We start from the raw sequence: 20,199 nt of genomic DNA, 5'->3' as shown, positions 1-20,199 counted from the left end.
AGAGCAATTTTCTTCCTTCCAGGTGACTGTGTTATTATAGTTGTCAAAAGCAGCTCTGCGCTAGAAGGCCATTTTGGCTTCAGGTCTAATGTTTGAATAAAAGATTTCTCTGTCCCATTGTACTTTACGTGTACTATGATCAGCATGTTATTTTCTAAAATATCCATTTAAATTCCAAGGGCAACTAGCAATAAATATTCTTGATTATTTTCTGTCACTAAATGCTTTGTCTTTTGCCATCTCTCTTTTTTTCTTTTAGCTATAATAAATAGGAGAACCAGTCCTTTTCATAAAGTCTGCTCTGGTTCCCCAGTGAATAATAAGTGCTTGAGATATGACAGTTAATTTCCTTTTTTCGTCCATCACGATTGTCAACTGTTTCCCATGTGCACAACAACTAAGGTGGCTGGAAGCATCAGTGTAATTTCCACAACAGTTTCTTTGTTTCTTTCATAATGATCTCGCCTCTGTTCTAATCTTTGGCTGCATGACTTTTTACATAACACAGTGATATATTTAGCTTATTTCATCAGTCAGCTTGACCGGAGAACTCCTCTGTCTTACGACACTCTGTATGTTTCCAATGTAAGAAAAGCCCAACTAGATTACAATGGAGCTCATGCAGATGATGTAAGGTTATGCAAAATCAACAGGACAGCTGCTCTGTTCCCCTGTCGTGTGGTTTTTCACACGGGCTGTAATATTGATTACCAAGTGTCACCAAGTGCAAAGATGGAGAAATAAAGTGCAATAATGCGGCGAGACATATTAATTTTTTAAACCGTACATTGAAAGCTTCTGCTGTTTGTATTTGCTTTGCTCCTTTGTCTTTGTATACACAAAAAAATTGTACTCTTCTTTGTTGCTTCTTTCTTTCGAATAACAGATCATCCCTGTTGACAGTACAGATAATAGATAATATATTACTGCTAACACACTTCAACACAGCTGTAACACTGGACCCTGATGATTTCCCCTTTGGCCTCTGTGTCCTCCTCATTTTCCGAATGAATGCAATGAGTCTAAGATGCCACGCTCATTCCTTCCACTTGGCTGCATGTAGATCAGCAGAACAAGTTCGGTGAAGAGGAAAGACGGGGACAGGAGGAATGGTGAAGGAGGGAGAGCAGAGAAGAAATAGACATGCATTCTTCCTCAAGCTGACAAAAAACTGATGAAGAGACAAACAAGACTGCAAAAAATGAAAAGAGCCAGTGAAGCAACACGTTAGAGGTTCCAGTCCTCCCTACCTCTCCAGCAGAGCAGTAAAATGAGACATTAGCAGCGCTATCAAGCATTTCCGATGTTCTCTTTTCTCCACAGACGAGATAATGATTAATATCAGTCAAGTTTGTGTAACGCTGAGAGCAGAACATAAACCTTATTGTTATCTTAATGAGCCATGACCATATAGACAAGCCCTGACTAATGGGGTTAAGCTGTCAGCTGGTGAGATTTTTGTACTGGATCTATTCAGTGTTCACACAATCAAATTCTATTTACTTTCCTCTGCTTTCATTTTCAAGTGGAGATAACTGTTTTGTGAAAAAGCTTCGGAGCAGGACAAAAGGCATTATAGTGTCACTAGGTCAGTTCTCACAAAGGTAACATTTGTGCTTACTCAAGATCTTTATTTTCAGATAGCTGCACAAAAATAGTGTAATCATACAGTGGAAAAATGGGCACACAGAAGCACTTAGCATGAGCACAGCCACACAAATAAACAAATCCCCCTCCAGCTATGGACCTGCCCTGTTAGTTCAGAGTACGTTGACGACACCCACTGCCCTACCCCCTGCTGTCTCCCACATTCTCCCCACTCCTCTTCATTTTACTCCTCCTCTTCTTCTTGTGTATCTCTTATAATTTTTTAATTGGGTGTTACTCCAAATATGCTTCATTTTTCCACCCCAGTGAATCAGTAATTGTATGTTGTATCCTCAAGCTCTGCGTGACCATATTTTCTGGTCATAGTCACAGCAAGCTTGTGCATATGGAAGCATGTGAGTGTACTATAGTATGGTGTTGAAATGCTTCCACATTTACACAATTGAGGAGTGTAATCTTGAGTCACCTGTGCTGTTAGAGCTGATATTTGCCATTTTGAGTTGGCAATGCTCGGTTCATTTTTCTGTGCAGACCAATGTGTGTTAACCCAGTATCCATTAATGTAAACCACATACCCTTGCAGCCCAGTTTGCACATAACTGGAAACAGTTCAAAACTGTAAAACTGTGTGATAATATAAAGCAAACACAAAACACCACAACTGTGAAATAACGGAGGTGTATTTACATAACAGACTCAGAAGCCATGTGTTTCATGTTTCATTCATGCTAAATGCTACTGGCAAATACTAACATGCAGACACCAGATGTTGCAGAGGAGATTCCTATCAATGTGGCAACATCCTTTAATCCTTAAAACAGCACTTGCACTAGTTAGATGCTGGTTCCTTAACAGCTAAGGATAGAGGAAATCTCAGTAAAAACCTATGCACTCATTTTGAAGTTGTATATTTTCAGACAATATGCAATAAAAAATATTCATGTAGAGGGAAGACCAAGTACCTTTGAAGTGACATTGACACAGAGGCCAAATAGAATAATTTCAGTCTTTTAAACATATTTATTACATAATTATTACGTGCTGTCAAGTGTAGCTAAAACCAGGTGTTGGTTGAGTATCAATGATTCTAAATACTGAGGGGTAACATGTATATATTGTAAAATAGAGGAAGCCCTAAAATAGATCTGTGAAGGTTGTCGCATTTAATTGAAGCAATTTTTTGTCACTGAAGTAAGAGGAAAAACAAATTCAAAACTTACAGATGTTTCAAAAGATTACTATGTTCAACTGTCAAATGGAGCTTTGAGATAAAGCATTGGCACAGGAACCAGAATCAACAGAGGTGGATGGATATTATTGTATACCTTCAACAGGACCGATCCAGAACAGGACTGAAAGAGGAGACCTGAGGGGAGGCCATTTTTTCTTTAAATCTTAGCAATGGTAATTTGATGGTTGATAAACAGGAGACGGGCCTTTTATGTCACTGTAAAGTATTAATTGTCCCTGTAGTTGAGGTCTTGCACTGGGAGCAAGTTCATTCAGGTGAACAGATGTATTGCACCTTAAATATTTGCATCTGTTGCAAATGACTGCAAAGACTCCAGTTCAGTCCCGCAGACACTTCACAGTTTACTACATGTAGGATATGTAATGTGGTCTTTTCAACAATGGAGGAAAACATAATCATGTTAATGGTACCCACAATATTATGTTTTGAGTGAAAGCAGATTGCATTTCAGAGTAAATTTTTAGTAAAAAGTGTAACAATAAGAGACTCTCAGCGAAGTCATACTCACCTTAGAGACTGACTCCGCAGTGACTGTTTCCTATGGAAAAGCTTCTGTGAAATCAGATCTGATCTGAGATTAGATTTGCTTCAATTTTGTGTGACTGATCTGTGCGGTGCGTGAGTTTGCATACTAAGACACTGATACTAATTCCCACTTCCTTTATTGAACTGCTGACAGGAATAAAATATGCATTTTCCAAGCTGGGGTGCACTGTGCAAAGAAAAATGATATTAACAATAACTATCGCATTAAAAAGCTATCACGAATAAAATGGCATTACAGTGTTTGCTCGCAGAACTGGTGTATGCTTCATTTTAGTCGGTAGAGCAGATCCTGAGAGCAGATTTTACAGACAGACTATTTTTTCTTATATATTCTGGATCTCAAAGGCTGTCTGACTCAGTTTGAAAGACTGTGACTGAAGCTGAAAAGTCCAGCCGAGCATTTCACCTAATGAGATAAATCAGACAGCTTAATTTGCGTTGCTATCAGTTTGCCTTTTCCCTTACGCTCTGTCTACCTGTAGATAGATGCAGGGAGTCGGTAAAACTCTCAGAGAAACTATCCTGATCTTCAAGGCTCTGCGTGGCACTGGGAGGAGAGAGGGAGAGGTCTGGGCCAAACTTTCTGTCACGCTGACTGTTAGAGATAAGGCTTCACAGCAGCAGCCTAGGAAAATAAGGAAAGGCTGGGAAGAATGAAGAGAGGAGAAGAAAGGCAAGCGATAAGGACAGAACGACAAAGAAAGACATTTGCTCAGACTGACACATACACACACTCAGACACACTGACTTTTCTTTTGCTTTGCTTTTTTTTTAACTGCCCTCTAACAAATTAGGACAGGCATTAATTAACTTTCCTGTCAGCGCCCTAGTCAGTCACACTGCTTTCTGTGTGGACTTCCTGTTTGTTCGTTTGGAAGAATTTGTGGCCTATTTCTTCCTTCTCTGTCTTATTCTGCCTCCTGTTCCTTCTTCCCTCCTCTTCCTTATTCCCAGTTAACCTCCTCTGTGCTTTCAACCATGCCTGTTTACCCCTTCACTGACCTACAAAAAGAAGTTTCTGTAGTGTTCTGCCTCAATTTTATACATCTTTGCTCTGTAGTTAACTGAGGTGTGTATATCTGAGCTTACAAGTCATACAAGAAAGGCTTAAGATAAATATGCCGAGAAAAGCAAGGGTAGATTTCATGCACTGATAGATTAATGGTACTGTTTCTTGTTGTTTTTCTTTTTATACAAATTATGGACAAAATAAGCATGTAAAACAACAAATGTGACCCAGTTCATGTCATTCTCAGAAACTTTGCCTGTTAGTGTACTTCCATCAGCCTGCTGTATCATCTATGTCTTGTTTAGGGACTCACTGGAGTAATTGCTACACAGCAAAAACTTTGTACCATCTTGATTATGAAGTTTATTTGAAAAGTAAAAGTTTCTGTTCCTTGAACCGTCCACTTTGTCTTTCACAGTACGCTAACTGATCTACTGACTGTTATCTACAATAGGCAATAAGCAAGGCATTTTGACTTGCAAGAAAAGCACACAGCATGGGTCTGTTGAAATAAGTCCTGAATGTGTGGCTCTGAGAAAGTATGCACAATATCAGAATCCTGTAGTAGCTAAATTCAATTTGGCCATTTTTAATTGTTTTGTATGTGCTTTTGCTTTTTTATAACTCTCATGTCAAATTTCATGTCTTTTGAGATAATTTCTTGTACAGCATCAGTACCTTGGACAGAGCCATAACACACCACTGCAACTGTTTCAGCCCGTTTACTACAGACTACCACATACTACACTGCTGTGCAAAACTCTTGAGTCCCCCCTCATTTCTTTATATTTTGCTTCCAAGGAGCCAGACTTTTTTTTTTGTTTTTTAAGGTGGCCTTAAGAAATAGTTCTCTATTTCAAAATTTTCTTTGGACATTGGCTGCTTTTTCACTCATTTTCAGTGCAGTCCTTTTCAGAGGAATGCTTTCTTTCTTAATTCACTTAACAGTGACCTATGAAACATGAAAAGGCACCTTACACAAAGGATGAACTAGTGTTGTGTCTACACATAACAGATAATTTAGTAAAGAACCAATTTTAAATGTTGTTTTTAGGCACTTTGTTACAAGCAGCCTGTTGCTTTTCTTTAGCTGAACCTAAGTTAGCACTTTGGGAATCGCTTAGATTAGCCAAAAACTTGGCAGCACGGTGTGCACTGTGTCATTAAAAGATGTGATGAAACTGTACAAGTAGATGACAGAAAAAGAAGTGGCAGGCCTAAAAAAAAAAAAACTATCTACAGCAGATGAACAGTATCTGTAAGTCATGTTCTTAAGAAATAGGGAAAATCAAAAAGCAAAGACCTGACATAGTACCTGAGAGATGTATCTGCCCCCTGATCTATCAGCTGTTCACTGAACCCTCATTAGAAATGGTTTCAGTAGAAGGGTGGTGCTCAAGAGAAAAGGCTGAAAGATGCCAAATAACACAAGAACTGGATTTGGCAACAGGTCTTATGGACTGATGCAGTCTTGTCAAAATTAGTGGAATTATGAATGCAGAAAAGTGTCACTGATATTACATGGTGGCTCAAAATCTATCTAGAAAACATCTGATCGGCAACAGCTTAATTTTTAAGCATGGCATTGATCCCAAACACACTGCCAATGCAGTAAAAGCATAACTGAATAGAAAAACACACAGTGGAACACCATCAGTCATGGATTGGCCTCCCCAGAGCAAGGACCTCAACATTACTGAAGCAGCATATGATCATATTGACAGAGAACAGACCAAAGGCAGTCAACATCCAAAGAAGAGCTTTGAATGTCCTTCAAGAAGCCTGGAGAAATATTCCTGAAGGCTGCTTAAAGAGACTGAAAGAAAGCTGCCAAGAGAAGAATAAAGGTGGTCATACCAAATATTGACTTTGAAGCTGGTTAAAATTGAATGAAATCATAAGGAATGTACAGTATTGTATATACAGTACAATGCATATATACAAAATCAACAGTGAATTTTGGTATTGATATACTTAACTTTACAGTTTAATGGCATTTAAATTAAATTCCTTTAGGTTATCTTAAGTTGTTTTCATTTAGCCAAACTATGATTTCTAATTAATATTGCAGCTTTCTTCATAGAGTGGTTATACCCAATATTTTTTTCAAACTTGTGTTTATTGATTAAACATGGAGTTTATTCATCTATTGATCTTATTCCTGGAGATTTAAAACTCTGCATACAGAATACATGCATACATAAGAATCTTTAAACCTACACTTACAGAACGTTTTCTTCTTTGAAACCATGCTTTTAGAATTACGTCACACCCGTGTTTCTCCCCCATACTTTCACTCTTGGGCTGTCACTCCTTCTCTCCCCAGCATTATTCTCTCATGTCATTCTCCTGTGTGCTTGGATGTTTTGTCCTCTCTCTCTCTCTGGGTCCAGAGATCATCTCACACCCCATCTGGCCTGTTGCTAGTGCTCATTCCCTCTCATCAAGTATTCACTTGGCTGCTGGTAATTCACCCGTCACATGTGCCTCACTTTCGTTCTCAATCGTTCACTTTTTTTCTCTCTCTGTCTCTCTGTCTCTCTCACACACCCAAGACAAAGATGTTATCACTTTGCAGAATGTGTTGAATGTGTGTTTCTCTATTCATGGGTGTATTTTATTTAATTTATTTTTTTTTTGGGGGGGGGGGGGGTGCTTAGCTTGCAGTCTGGCAGTATAAATAGTACACAATAGAATTGGAGTTACTGTAGTTCCTCAGCCTGCCTCCGGTCCTCCCTAGCTGGCAGTCTAGCCTGGTGAGTGTGCATTCTTAATGCTCCCCTGGCCTCGATGAGAGAGATGATTGGTAGAATTAATTGTGGCTGCAGGGCTGAATGGGAATAAGTGAGAAAAAAAGGCGCGATGGAGGAAGGGAGGTGGTGGTGGCGGGGTGTCTGGCTGGTTTTAGTGTTGTGTTTCCTTCCTTATAGCCTGGCACTGGAGGATGTTGAAGTTGTTTATATGAGCCCACTCTTTTTGTCTCTCTAGATTAATATCAGGTCAGAGTTAATTCGATCCCATTCTCTTTTATAGCTCAGGTTGTCCTTCTCTTTGTTTGGGATTTACACCTGTGCGCTTGCAGAAAAGAGATAAGTGAAGCTAATACAGCGACAATCATAATGGCCTCCTTGGCTCCCCTGGCAGTAGTGCTATCAGAATATAGTGTATATTGCACAGCGAGGTGTCGTTAAATGGGATAAATGGAGCTTAAAAAGAAGGGCATAGAAATTTGTGTGTGGAGAGAAAATAAGTAATAGAAAAGAAAGTAAAAATAAAATAAATGGGGTTTATTCTAACAAATAAAACTTTACAAATTTAAAGCTTAACCAGAAAATGTGTTATTCTACTTGCTAAAATCAAAATCAGTTCTGAGATTTGAAGTAGGGACATGTACAGCTATATTCCTGTTGTTTTCTCCATATCCTTCTTATGGCCAGCGAGTTGGAGGGTCTCCATGAAGGATTTATAAGCGGGTGTTATGGAGTCGCGTCATAGAATGCTGGTATGGGAATATAAGAAGTTGGGGGTAGGGATGTGTGCATGTGTGTGTTTGTATGTGTGAAGTGTTTCAGGGGTGAGCGTGGTAGGGTTGTGGGGAAGCTGTCTCATCATTTATTTATACAATCTACAGAAGAAGGGGTTAGCGGCGAGAGGGGGGCTGCCTTCTGTAAACCGCCCTGGGAATACTGTAGGTCAAGAGTTGTTTTTCTAGCTACCAGCACAATTCTTTGTCTGAAAGAGTGAAGCCAGTGAATGAACACAACATGCTGGACTGGATCTACTGTTTTAATGACATTTTGTATCAAAGTATGTCTCATTCTCTTGAACACAGAAACCCTCAGTAGCGTAATGCACCCCTGGCTGTTGACAGTTGCTGAGACTGTGCATTGACACAATACGTGCTTACTTTGCATAATTTTATCTCAATATAAATGGAATTTATATAATTTCTTTTTTTTTTTTTTTACCTACAGCCTGGTAAAATATTTTTACTTTTTTTAATTTTTATTTTTTTAAATGAAGACCTTTGGCTCTGAAAACTTAAGCACAATTTATAGAAACTTTATATTTTTTAGGCTTGTGTATCTCAGTTGGGCTAAAGATGTCCAAAATAAAGACGAGCAAAGCCACTGTATTTTTAAGCATTCCTTATTATTTTGTGTGATCAACCATGTAAATACAGTACTGTGCAAATCTCTTGAGCTCTCTTCATTTCTTGAAAATGGGAAGTAGGTGCAGCCATTTATTGAAAGTGCAAACATACACGGAAATACAGTAAATAAAGCAAAACAGAGTTTGCACAATTCTAATGAGATTGAAAGTGAATATTTGGTATGCCCACCTTTATTCTTCAACACAGCCTGAACTCTTTTAGGCAGCTTTCTTGTAATTTCTTCAAGTAGTCTTCAGGAATAGTTCTCCAGGCTTCTTGAAGGACATTCAAAGCTCTTCTTTGGTTGTTGGCTGCCTTTTGTTCCGTTCTCGGTCAAGATGATCCCACACTACTTCAACAATGTTGCGGTCTGGGCTCTGGGGAGGCCAATCCACGACTGTCCAGGTGTGCTTTTTACTGCACTGGCAGTGTGTTTGGGATCACTGTCATGCTGAAAAATTAAGCTGTTACCAATCAGACACTTTCCACATGGTGTGTCTGGAGCTTGAAAAAAAAGGCGACTGGACTTCTTTACATTTCATGAAGTTGTTTCACCTCTCATTTGAAAGGCTTCTTCAGTTCTAAATCCAAATGGTGGAGAGTCCCAGGTATTTAAACCGTAGTGGGGGTTGACACCTGGAGATGGTTGTGGACCCACTATTGCAACATACACTATGTTGCTTAGCTTGTGTTTGGGAGTTTTGTCTTTGGGATGAACCAGTTTTTGACTTAGAGTGTGACTAAGTTGAAAGCACACTGGGATGTCATGCTTGGAGAAAATTCGCCTGAGTTTCTCTGACAAGCCTGCCACACAAGGGATGACAATGTTGTTCTGTTTGTCATTCTCCCTAGTTGGTGTCTGACCTTCTTTCTTATGCATCTTCACTGATTTGATGAGAGCTCAGTTGGGATAACCACGTGTTTCAAGAGCTTTATTTACATGTGTGTGTTCCTTTTGCTTCCCTTCTGCCTTAAAAGGGAATGCTTTCTGCCCGGTGTTGCAGGGTCCTGATGACGCAAGTTTGTGATCCAGTGGGTGGAGGGAGTCAGAGTAGGTACCGGTCTCTGTGTGTGGGCTTCCAGTAAACTTCCAATGATTTCCAAATGGTATTGCATGGTGGGTCAAAATCTGATAGTACTCTTCTGTGTTTATAATTCCATCAATTTTAACAAGATCCCCAGCACCACTTTCTGAAATGCAGCCCCAAACGGTGACAGAGCCTCCACAGAGTTTTACAGATGTCTGTAAATGGTTACTGTTGTAGCTCTCTCCTGACCACCTCCATATACAGTGGTAACGGTTTGAACGAACAATTTTAAAAGTAGATTAATCACTCCATAAGACCTGTTGCTAGTGATTTTTTTTTTTTTAAGGCCTGCCACTTCTTCTTTTGTCCTTCAGTTGTCCAGTTTCCTCATTTTTTTTAGGGACACTGCACACCATGCTGAGATATGCTTCTTCTCTTTGGGAAAAGCTATTAGTGTGTACACCAGTGTGTATTTATACTTGGGGTTGAGAAAAATAAATTTAGGCCTTATTGCTGCTGAGAGCCACTGAGTCAGCGGTTGTGTTTTACAGCTGTTAAATGTTCGTAAATCTGATTAAACCATATATTGATTTTTCTCCAGCTTTGGATAAATTACAGCCTAGAAAAATAGCCATCATGTTGCCGTGAGCAAACTGAGAAGCTCAGCTGCTGTAAATTTTCTGTTGTGGTTCGTCAGGTATATAAACGTCTTAATTACTGATTGAATGTCCTCACAAATTCTCTAAAGGTCCATTCGGTTCTCCAGAAGCAGAGACGGTACTGTTTATTGTTGGAACCTGACATGTCTGAACATAAGTAATGTCCACTTTAAATACGCACGCACCCACACAGTAAGTGCCCAGTGGGACACACATACAAACACATTCATGCAAGAAACAAATAACCAAGACATTCAGGATTACAGTGGACCTTGTCACATATGCTGGAAGATGGGGATGGGGGGGTACCTGTCCTGCTGGAGAGTTAGAGAAGGCCTCTGACACCTCCACAAAAACAGCGAGACTTAAATCTGGAAATGGGAGTTTATCTTTGAATTGTACAACAGACACACAACCAATGTCTCAGGGTGGATTCTGCCTGTCTGTGCTGAAAGCCAGCAAAATAATGACTGATGTATGAATGCATATTATTGAGGCAGAACTTACTTATAGATGTATGAGAATACTTGTGGCTTTTCTCTTCTATTACTTATTTTAAACTTTTGTCAAGCTTCCTACCCATGTAGTGAAAGCGTTTGGATTCTAGAAAGCCATCTCAACTATCATCCATCCAGTCGTGAGATAATGAGAGAACCCATACTGTGTAGCCAACAGAGACACTCTCATTAACATGAACACTGACTCTGCTGATTAAATCAAAGATGTGCCACATGCCGCAGTAGTTGTATGACTTCTTAAAACATTGTGTAATTAGGCTCCATTGCATTTGTTCTTCAGTGGTGCATGAAGCAGTAGGAAATGTAACTGTGAGGTGTAAACAATGCTCATATATGCTAATAAAGATGGAGTGTGGGTTTGAGTGCAGCTAGATGGCAGAATTATTGCGGCAGCAGCAGAGAGTCAGTTAGTGAAACCACAGCAAAACACAGGTGTGAGGACACAATCAAAGATGAACCCTGACTCCTGCTGTCGCCTTTGTTCTTGCACATCACATGCCTCACACAAAATGCATCAACATAAAGAATGACTCTATGTGCTAGGTTAGCAGTAAGCAAAGAGACCGAGGTGCAAGGTCATTTCATAACCCATCTCCTACCTGAAAAATGCCCTCACATCTACACTTTCATCCAGCACAGCTCCTCTCCCACTAACATGCTCGCTCTCTTAGTCAGAATCCAGGATGGAGAAAAATGCCCAAAATGTGTCTGAACATGTGATTTAGTGCTTGGCAGTCTGATTAAAGAAACAGATATGTTAGTTGATAAAATTTAATTTTCATTCTTCAAATTACAGGTAATGTTTCTGACATTTACCTGCCCTTTTTGAATGCCATATGAAGGTCAGGATCAAATGATCTAGTATTTTTTAAAACACACACACACACACAATAAAATGTTTTGTGTCTGATTAAGTGCAGATTCTCATAATAAAAAAGTCTTCTACCAGAAACTTTTGTTGCTATTAAGAAAATATTCTGAATTTATAAATTATGGTGATTGAATAGTTTTGTATAATATATTTGGTTATTTTATACCTAATGTTGAATGATCCATAGATCACTAACTGCTTCTCCTGTGTCTGTATCCTTTAGTGCTCTTCGATGCAAAGTGTTCATTAGCAGCGTAACCTTTTACTTTGAATTACATTACAGCTCAGTTCGCTGCTTGCCTGCAGGTCTAAGTGAAGGAGTGAGTTGGATCATTAGTCATTGTGTCATGGCACACTAGCTGGCCAGGTATTCAGTCATTCAGCTAAGCTGCTAATGTTAGCCAGCCGATTGGTCAGCAGTTTAGGCATCCATCCATCCATCCATCCATCCATCCATCCATCCATCCATCCATCCATCCATCCATCCATCCATCCATCCATCCATCCATCCATCCATCCATCCATCCATCTACAGCAACCAGCAGCCACTCCATCAGCCTGCAGTTGCTGAGATGGCTGTGTTCTGCAGGGTCCTAGAAAGAGCTGCAACTGGACCTGAGTGATGAGACAGATTGGAAACCATTTGTTCCTTTTTATGTCTCTCTTCTTCTGTTGTCTACATTTCACTTGTTCTTTTAGTAGATTTTATGTTTTCTCCAACTAATTTGCTTTTTTTATATCCTTTGTTCATACTTATCTTCCTCTTTTAGACACATATTTTCTTATTTTGCTATTATACTAACTGTAACTCAATCTGTACCACCATCTGCTACTACAACACTTCTGTTTCCTTGGTCACTTTCTCCATCTCTCCTCCTCTGCAAATTACAGTACATGCAATCTACATATTCATTCATAAAGTGATATTGGATGCAGTTCCTTTTTTAATTGTTGCCTTTGTTGTAATGATCTGGTTTGGGATTTTTAATTAGAATTGTTTTTACACACTCAGATTTTTGCTAACATGTAGTGAATGGTATTTTTCAGCAGTTTTCTATACTATAGGAAATGTTCCTTCCTTGTGTGTCAGAGGATTTGTAATTTTACAGCTATGCATATTTTCACCTGTCATATACACTTTAATTAACTTTTAATCAATGATATTAATACGCGGGGGGTGAGGGCAGTTTTTCCATTTATTTTTCTTGTAAACCAGTTTGACTTTAAAACTTCTGTCGAAGATTGTTTCACCATCACAGTCTCATGCACTCCTGTGCATGTTGCATGTGTGTGTATGTGTGTGTGTGTGTGTGTGTGTGTGTGTGTATACAGAGTATCAACAGGTTGCTGCCTGCGGCTTTCTTTGTTATTACTGTAGCGAATAGAAAGCCTCTCCACATGCCACTGGCAGCCCAGGCTTACTTTATATATTAGATAGTGTTTACAAAGTTCTATAACCATTGGATCTGACAGTAGAGCGACTTTATCCAGCAAAAACTACATTTCTCTTCGTTCAACTTGAAATTAACTTTTTGTTTTTGGCATTTTGGTGTTTACAACATGACAGATCTGGGTGATGAGCTCAGTCAAATATTTATGGAGCAAGTGTGACTCTGTTATTCGATGGTTTAGTAAATGTATCTGATCTTTTAGGAAACTATTACGCCTGAGTGGCTCCATAATGTAGTGTTTTACAGATTTACCTAAGAAACGAAAGATTCCTGGTTTGTTCCTGGGAGGAGAGCCAAATCCCTTTGGAGTTGTGTAGGAAGGGCATCCTGCATAAAAAAAATCTGTCAAATCAAATATGCAGAGCCGCACGCTGTGGTGACCCCTTGTGAATAAATGAGCTGTCTTATCATTGGCTTATAATTGTTGCTGCCTCAGGATTTTAAGATCATTTCAGTAAAGAATTGCTTGCATAAATTTAAATGAACTGACAAGAGACAGTGTTTAGCGCATGTGCCGTAGATGTGAGCACATGTGTGTGTGTATGTGTGTGCATTTATCCAGTAACTGGCCTTTGGCTACATTTTAAGCTCTGTCAGGTGTTGGGTAGCCTGCTGTGAATGAGGCAGAGGATCATCTGAGACAGCGCATCAATGCTGATTGAATTGGCTGGTCCTGAAAAAGACATGCAGGGTTTTGTCAGACAGTGGAGAGACAGGAGGAAGCTGTTGATCTAATTGTAACTCTGAATGGATGTCTGTTTGCCTCTGTGCTCATGAACCTTAAAAGGATACAAGGAGTTTTTGGAACATCACCCAATCATTGATAAATGTGGATGACAGCTATTGCATGTTTCCTTAGTCCACTCTAGTAACACTGAAACCAACAATACACCTTTCAAAGTTAAGTGTGTATATTTTTGCTCTATTTGCTTCTGTGGTTGTGGATTTGTGTACTTTAATCTAGTGGGAGTCCCACAAATGATACCTGCTGATTTAGCTCCATGCGGCAGTAAAGAAAGCGACAATTTGTTTTGCTGCTACAGATTCTTATCTAATGCAAAAAATCCAATTAAACAACCGAACTCTGACACAGCTTCATCCTTTAGTCTCTCAACACAGCACAAACCAGGCTGATAACTGAGCTTCACCATCTATCTGTACTAATGTGCTAATAACTATCTTTTTGTCTCCCTTTTTGTTCTCTTAACAGTCACAGATGAAGACACGGTGAAGCGATACTATGCTAAGTTTGAGGAGAGGTTTTTCCAGACCTGTGAGAAGGAGCTTCTGAAAATCAATACTTTCTATTCAGGTATGTATTTACTTGAGTTACTCTTGAGGCAATAATTGATGGAGATTATATTAAATCAAAGTCAATTACAAGAGGTGGTTTCAGATGAATAACTGAAGCAGATTCGGTGTTATTATTCGGCTGGTAAAGTCAGAAAAATAGATATTAAGCAATATCGTCTTAATTTAATTTAAAAACAATATTTCTTTCACAGCTATCTGCTGTAAACTAATAACAAATCCATGTTTTAACACATTATATGTCCTCTATGGTATGTAAATAAGATAAAGACTCATATCATCTTTATATTAGCATTTCTGCATAATGCTTTGTGCACAGTTTATTTACCCTAAGTTCAAACATAGCCAGTCATAATTGCATTTAGGGCAGCAGGCCTGCCTGTGTGTATTTCAGGGAGTGACAAGGAATGTGTGTACTGTGTAATGTGAGATGGATGCCATAATATATTCTGGTATTCTTGTACCAGAAGGTAGCCTTCAAGTCCTGAGCTCCAGTTCAGAGTGAAGTGAAAGGTATCTAAGGACAGACAGTGCTTCCTCTGGAGGCCATGTGTGAAACTGCAGACTTGGTAGGTCAACAGCCGGCCAAGGTTGACTGGGAAGATTGTTCCAGCTCATAATGATGGGGTATTTCTGACAGATTGATGGCAAAAGCAGAAAACAAACTGGGTATAAATCATTGTGGACCTTGTTAGCAGGAAGTTGATTGACTGAAGTACTGAACCAACTTTGAATATCTTAATCCCCCCACCCCCAGCAACGCTGTATGTCTGATCAGCTAGAAGCCGATCTGCTGTAGATGGCATGCCTTATTAGTAAAGTAGGTTTACTGTGTCATCATTAACTGCAGATAACTACTAACATCCTTCAATAACTCGCATCTATCCTTTGCTTTTTAATAGCTAGATGAGTGCCTGTTGATAGAACCTAATAGTGCTTTGTAAAAAAACAAAAATTGCATGTTATTGTCCGTCTATGAATAACTAAGAATAGAGGATGAAGAAAACAACAGAGTAGAATAAAAGAAAACAGTCATTTAGGTGTCATTCCTAATCATCTCAGTGCGACATGTGACATGAGTCACGTCACATCAGGGTTACAGTAAGTGAGTCAGTGTCTCCTCAGCAGCCTGGAGGTATGAGGTTGGTTAAATGTTGTGTATGAAAACATCAACATCGCCGTCCTGCTCTCCGGTGTCTTGTTTATCTTCCACACACAGGAGAGGGAAGCAAGAAAGAAAGCTTTATCTGATGCCTGTGTGTGTGTTTGTGTGTGTGTGTGTGTGTGTGTGTGTGTGTGTGTGTGTGTGTGTGTGTGTGTGTGTGTGTGTGTGTGTGTGTGTGTGTGTGTGTGTTTAGTGGTTTTTAAAAAAAAGCCGGGCCGGTTGCGAGAGCAGTGCAGAGATGGAGATAAATTGTGTGCTGACTTTACATAAGACACTTGCCTCAACTGAGCTCTTTTCCTATATATCTCCCTCTGAAAGGGGTCCCTGACCTCTCTCACAGCCATTCTGCTGCAGTGCGCTAGAATCCAGCCTGTTGAACACTTTCATCATCATGGATTAAACTGCACACCAAAAAGTGTAGAAATGTTGTTTTAGGCTGATAGGATTTCACCCTGTCAGTTTCTGGAAGCTGAGAAAGAACAAAAGGCTTTTGAAAGCACCACCACATTAAACCAAACACCGGTTGAAACCTAAACTACCAACACCTGTCTGTTTAAGCTTCATTAGCCCCACACAGATGAACTGTCCAGGCATATCTTCTGTTGTGACACTGTACTCCAGTGCTCAAGGCAGTCTGACTTTCTCACACCTCCTGCTGTTATTAAGTGTTCAATCAAGCACTGGTTTGTATGCTTCTGTGCTTCTGTGAAGGATTACTGTGAATTTGGATGTCAAGGCAAAGTTTTGGCTTTCCCGTGAGACATCTAGAGAATGTGTGCAGGGGTGCGTGTAAAGCCACCAGTGCTCTGCCCTTTTCAGATTAGGGCAGGAGGTCTAGCTATAGGAGGCTTCGTTTTTCCAGACTGTCTACCTGGCAGAATAGCACAAACTAAACTAAATAGCATAAAACACTGTGAAGAAAAATCAGTGTCTTTGTTTAGTGCTTTCCACTCCAACATGCATAGAAGACAAAATGTCTTCAAAGGCTCAGAGTTGTACTAACATAGCCTGCAAACATTGTGTATGTCAAAAAAGAAATCCTGTCATTGTGTATTTGGAATGAGTTTGAAAAAGTTTCATCAAAATAAACTGAACGAAAAGCAGAATGAGAGAAAGAAGATAAAAATGCACAGGAGAAGAAGTGAGCATTTTTAAGTGATCGGTTATCCTGATTGGTTCAAACAAACAGCAGAGGAGGAAAATGAGGGCTGCTTGTTGGAAAAGTGGGTAGAACTGCGAGAGAAGTTAATGAAATGCAGGTTGCTGTCCAGGCACCGTATGATTACCTCTCCTTTCTCATTCTGCCTCTCTGGATGTATTAACCTATCTCTGACCCAGATAATAGTTCCTCAGTCAGCAGCATTTACATGTCAGCTTGGCCTAACAGTCTCTATGCTTCTGCTTCCTGGAACTAGCAGGAGGAGAGGATGTATAATCATTTTTTATTGTTATGTTTTGCACTTTCTAGGAGTTCTTTGCCTTTTAACGCTGGACAATGTTGTTGTCAAGGTGAAGCAGCAGGTTGTAGGGTCTAATTTGACCCAAATGCAGGAATAGTTTTAAGATAATAGTCTAAACAAACCAAGAACCTGTTATTTAGTAGCTCCACCGTGCTTATTAGTACTTTGATAATTCTTCTTATTAGTATTTTTTCCTTTTTCCTTTAATAATTTATTTTTGCTTCATCTTTAATGTGTCTTTAAAAGGTTTAATGCTTTAAGCATCCTCTAATATTTGTAATATTGGTTAAAAATATCTGCAAACACACAACAAATATAACTTCTGAATAATAACAATCAATACTCTTCAAATTGGATAAAACTACAAGTTGTGCTGTGCAGTTCCCAAATGTAAACATGTGTCATGTGTCTATGACCAGAACACATTATGCAAAATGGTTCCTGTAAATCAAAGCCTTCAAAAGCTTTGAGCCTCCTTTTAATATCCTTTCTTTGTTTCTCTGTAGAAAAGCTTGCTGAAGCCCAGAGACGATTTGCCACGCTGCAGAATGAGCTGCAGTCATCACTGGATGCTCAGCGAGAGAGCAACGCTCCGCCCAGTCTGCGGAAACGCAAGACGAGGTTCCACCTGTCGCAGGAGGAGCGCTGCAAACACCACAACATCAAAGACCTGAAGCTAGCCTTCAGCGAGTTCTACCTCAGCCTCATCCTGCTTCAGAACTACCAGGTTTTTTTTTTTTCTGCATACTCACACGAGCCTGCATAAGAGGTTTATCAAAGTTCTTCAATGAAAATAAAGCACCAAATTTGAAATAAGAAAGAGATAATCAGTCATAATTTATGTGTTAATGTGTGTTACACTTTGTTTCCTGCAGCAGTTCGATCGGAGTAAATTATTTTTCCAATCTCTTAGTCTGTTATAGATGTGTAGTGGTTGGTTTCTCGTTTTCTCCCACAGAACCTGAACTTCACTGGTTTCCGTAAGATCCTGAAGAAACATGACAAGATCCTGGATACGTCTCGCGGGGCAGACTGGCGCGTGGCTCATGTGGAGGTGGCACCTTTCTACACCTGCAAGAAGATCACACAGCTCATTACTGAGACAGAGGTGCCTGCCTATACTCCAAAGACATGTATGGAAAATGAAATACATGTTTTAAACACTAATACCTCTGACATTAATTGTCGTTTTTGCATCTAGACCCTGGTGACCTCAGAGCTGGAGGGAGGGGATCGTCAAAAGGCCATGAAGAGGCTGAGAGTTCCTCCCCTGGGGGCAGCTCAGGTCAGAATTAAGCTGATTACATTGGAAACACACGGGTATTTACACTCGCTGAATACTTTATTAGGTACACCTGCTTGAAAATATCTGATCAGCCAATCACATGGCCAAAGCTCAGTGTATTTAAGCATGTAGACATGGTCAAGACAACCTGGTGAAGTTCAAACTGAGCATCAGAATGGGGAAGAAAAGTAATTTAAGTGACTCTGAAAATGGCGTGGTTGTTGGTGAGACAAGCTGCTGAGTATTTCAGAAACTGCTGATCTCCTGGGATCATTGAGCCACAGTTTACCTTAGTATCATTGCTGACATGCCCATCCTTTTATGACCACAGTATACTCATCTTCTGATGGCTGCTTCCTGCATGATAACGTGCCATGTCACAAAGCTTAGATAATCTCAAACTGGCTTCTTAAACATAACAATGAGTTCACTGCAGTCAAGTGGCCTTCATAGTCATCAGAGCTCCATCAAATATAGCACCTCTGGTGGTGCTGTGTTGGTACAGTGGTGGTGCAGGAGATTCACATTGTGTGTAGCTGACAAATCTGCAGCCACTGTGTGATGTTATCAAGTCAATATGCACCAAAAGCTTGAGGAATGTTTCCAGCAATGTGTTGAATCAATTCCTTGAATAATTAAGGCAGTTCAAAAAGGAAAGATCATTTAGGAGAATTGAATATGATTTATTTAGATATAGAATTCAATTAATAAACTAATTGGTGATTAGACTCCAATGAACCATCATAGCAGAACAGAGTCTCAGCAATGTTAGTAATTAGGACAGGATCTCCAGAGTCTGGGGATCCTGGTGGTGGTGGAGGAGATGAAGATGGAGGCTTGGATGGGGCTCAGTGACCAGGGTCAGGCAGGTCTTATTGAATTTGTGCATAAGTTTCATTTCTGAAGGCAAGAAAGGTTCCAACACAGTACTAGGAAATGTGTTCCTGATAGAGTGGCCAGTGAGTATACCTCTCATACTTACAACCTACCCAGCAAAGGAACGGGGAGGCAGCAAACTCTGAAAGGTATAAACAAAAATGACCAATGACAATAAATGTGTGTAAGTCACAAAAAGTCAAATGTCACCTCTTGAAGAACAGATTTTGAAATGCATGCCAATGAATATCCCAGCATGGATAACTTTTGCATTTATCTAACAATATAAATGTTTTCTGGTGAATACAGATTAAAAGCAAAACATGGCAGTTTTTTAATTAGAGAAATAAAAGCAGTAGGCTGGGAAGAGATAGAAAAAGAAAGGAAACCATCAGAGCCTTCAGTATTGATTTTATAAGTGCCTTTCCAGTGTCGAACAGATGGGATATCTGTCAGGAAAAAAAAAACAAGGCTCTCCAATGCATCTTTTGATACTACATTAATTACTATCATGTCTGGCTTCAGTTGTGTAATATGTGAGCTCTGAGCCATGTCTCCTGTATGCATGCGTATAATAAATATATTTATGCTTATCAAGGAGGTAAAATTAATCAAACTGCTTTACAGCCTGAGACTCACTGTTAGGTGACATTTTGTTTATTTGTAGTTGGAAAATGACTCCATATGAATATATAGCATCTTTGAACTTGTTATTATGAGGTCCTTATATTAATAAAGTTTGTTTCTATATTCTTCTCTGACTGCTTCAGCCTGCTTTGGCCTGGACAACCTTTCGTGTGGGCCTCTACTGTGGTTTCTTTATCATTCTTGTCGTCTGCTTTGTTCTTACTGGTAAGTCTCATAAAGCAATTTGAATTCATGCATTTTCCATGAAATATAACTTCAAAGTGTGTTACAATTTGCAGTGTCTCCCTGTAGTTTTGGACTGTTTGAGATAAATAGCAACTCGGATTGTAAAGCTTTTATTCTTGTTGCAGGCTCCACAG

General features: G+C 39.6%; 1 protein-coding gene across 2 annotated transcripts in view; it reads left to right on the top strand.

The window, feature by feature from the left end:
* Positions 1–20,199, top strand: part of xpr1a (xenotropic and polytropic retrovirus receptor 1a) — a 97,792-nt gene that overhangs the window by 58,337 nt on the left and 19,256 nt on the right. For both annotated transcript variants that reach the window (XM_030728365.1, XM_030728364.1), the window contains exons 3-7: positions 14,306–14,407; positions 17,538–17,758; positions 17,990–18,139; positions 18,233–18,316; positions 19,963–20,044. In XM_030728365.1, the coding sequence (XP_030584225.1) occupies positions 14,306–14,407; positions 17,538–17,758; positions 17,990–18,139; positions 18,233–18,316; positions 19,963–20,044 (639 nt within the window). The remainder of the gene's footprint in view (positions 1–14,305; positions 14,408–17,537; positions 17,759–17,989; positions 18,140–18,232; positions 18,317–19,962; positions 20,045–20,199) is intronic.

Source organism: Archocentrus centrarchus, chromosome 4 (genome assembly GCF_007364275.1).
Source record: "Archocentrus centrarchus isolate MPI-CPG fArcCen1 chromosome 4, fArcCen1, whole genome shotgun sequence".
Lineage (NCBI taxonomy): Eukaryota > Metazoa > Chordata > Actinopteri > Cichliformes > Cichlidae > Archocentrus > Archocentrus centrarchus.
Note: the sequence above shows the minus strand (reverse complement) of the source record. Positions and strands in the feature narration are given on the sequence as shown.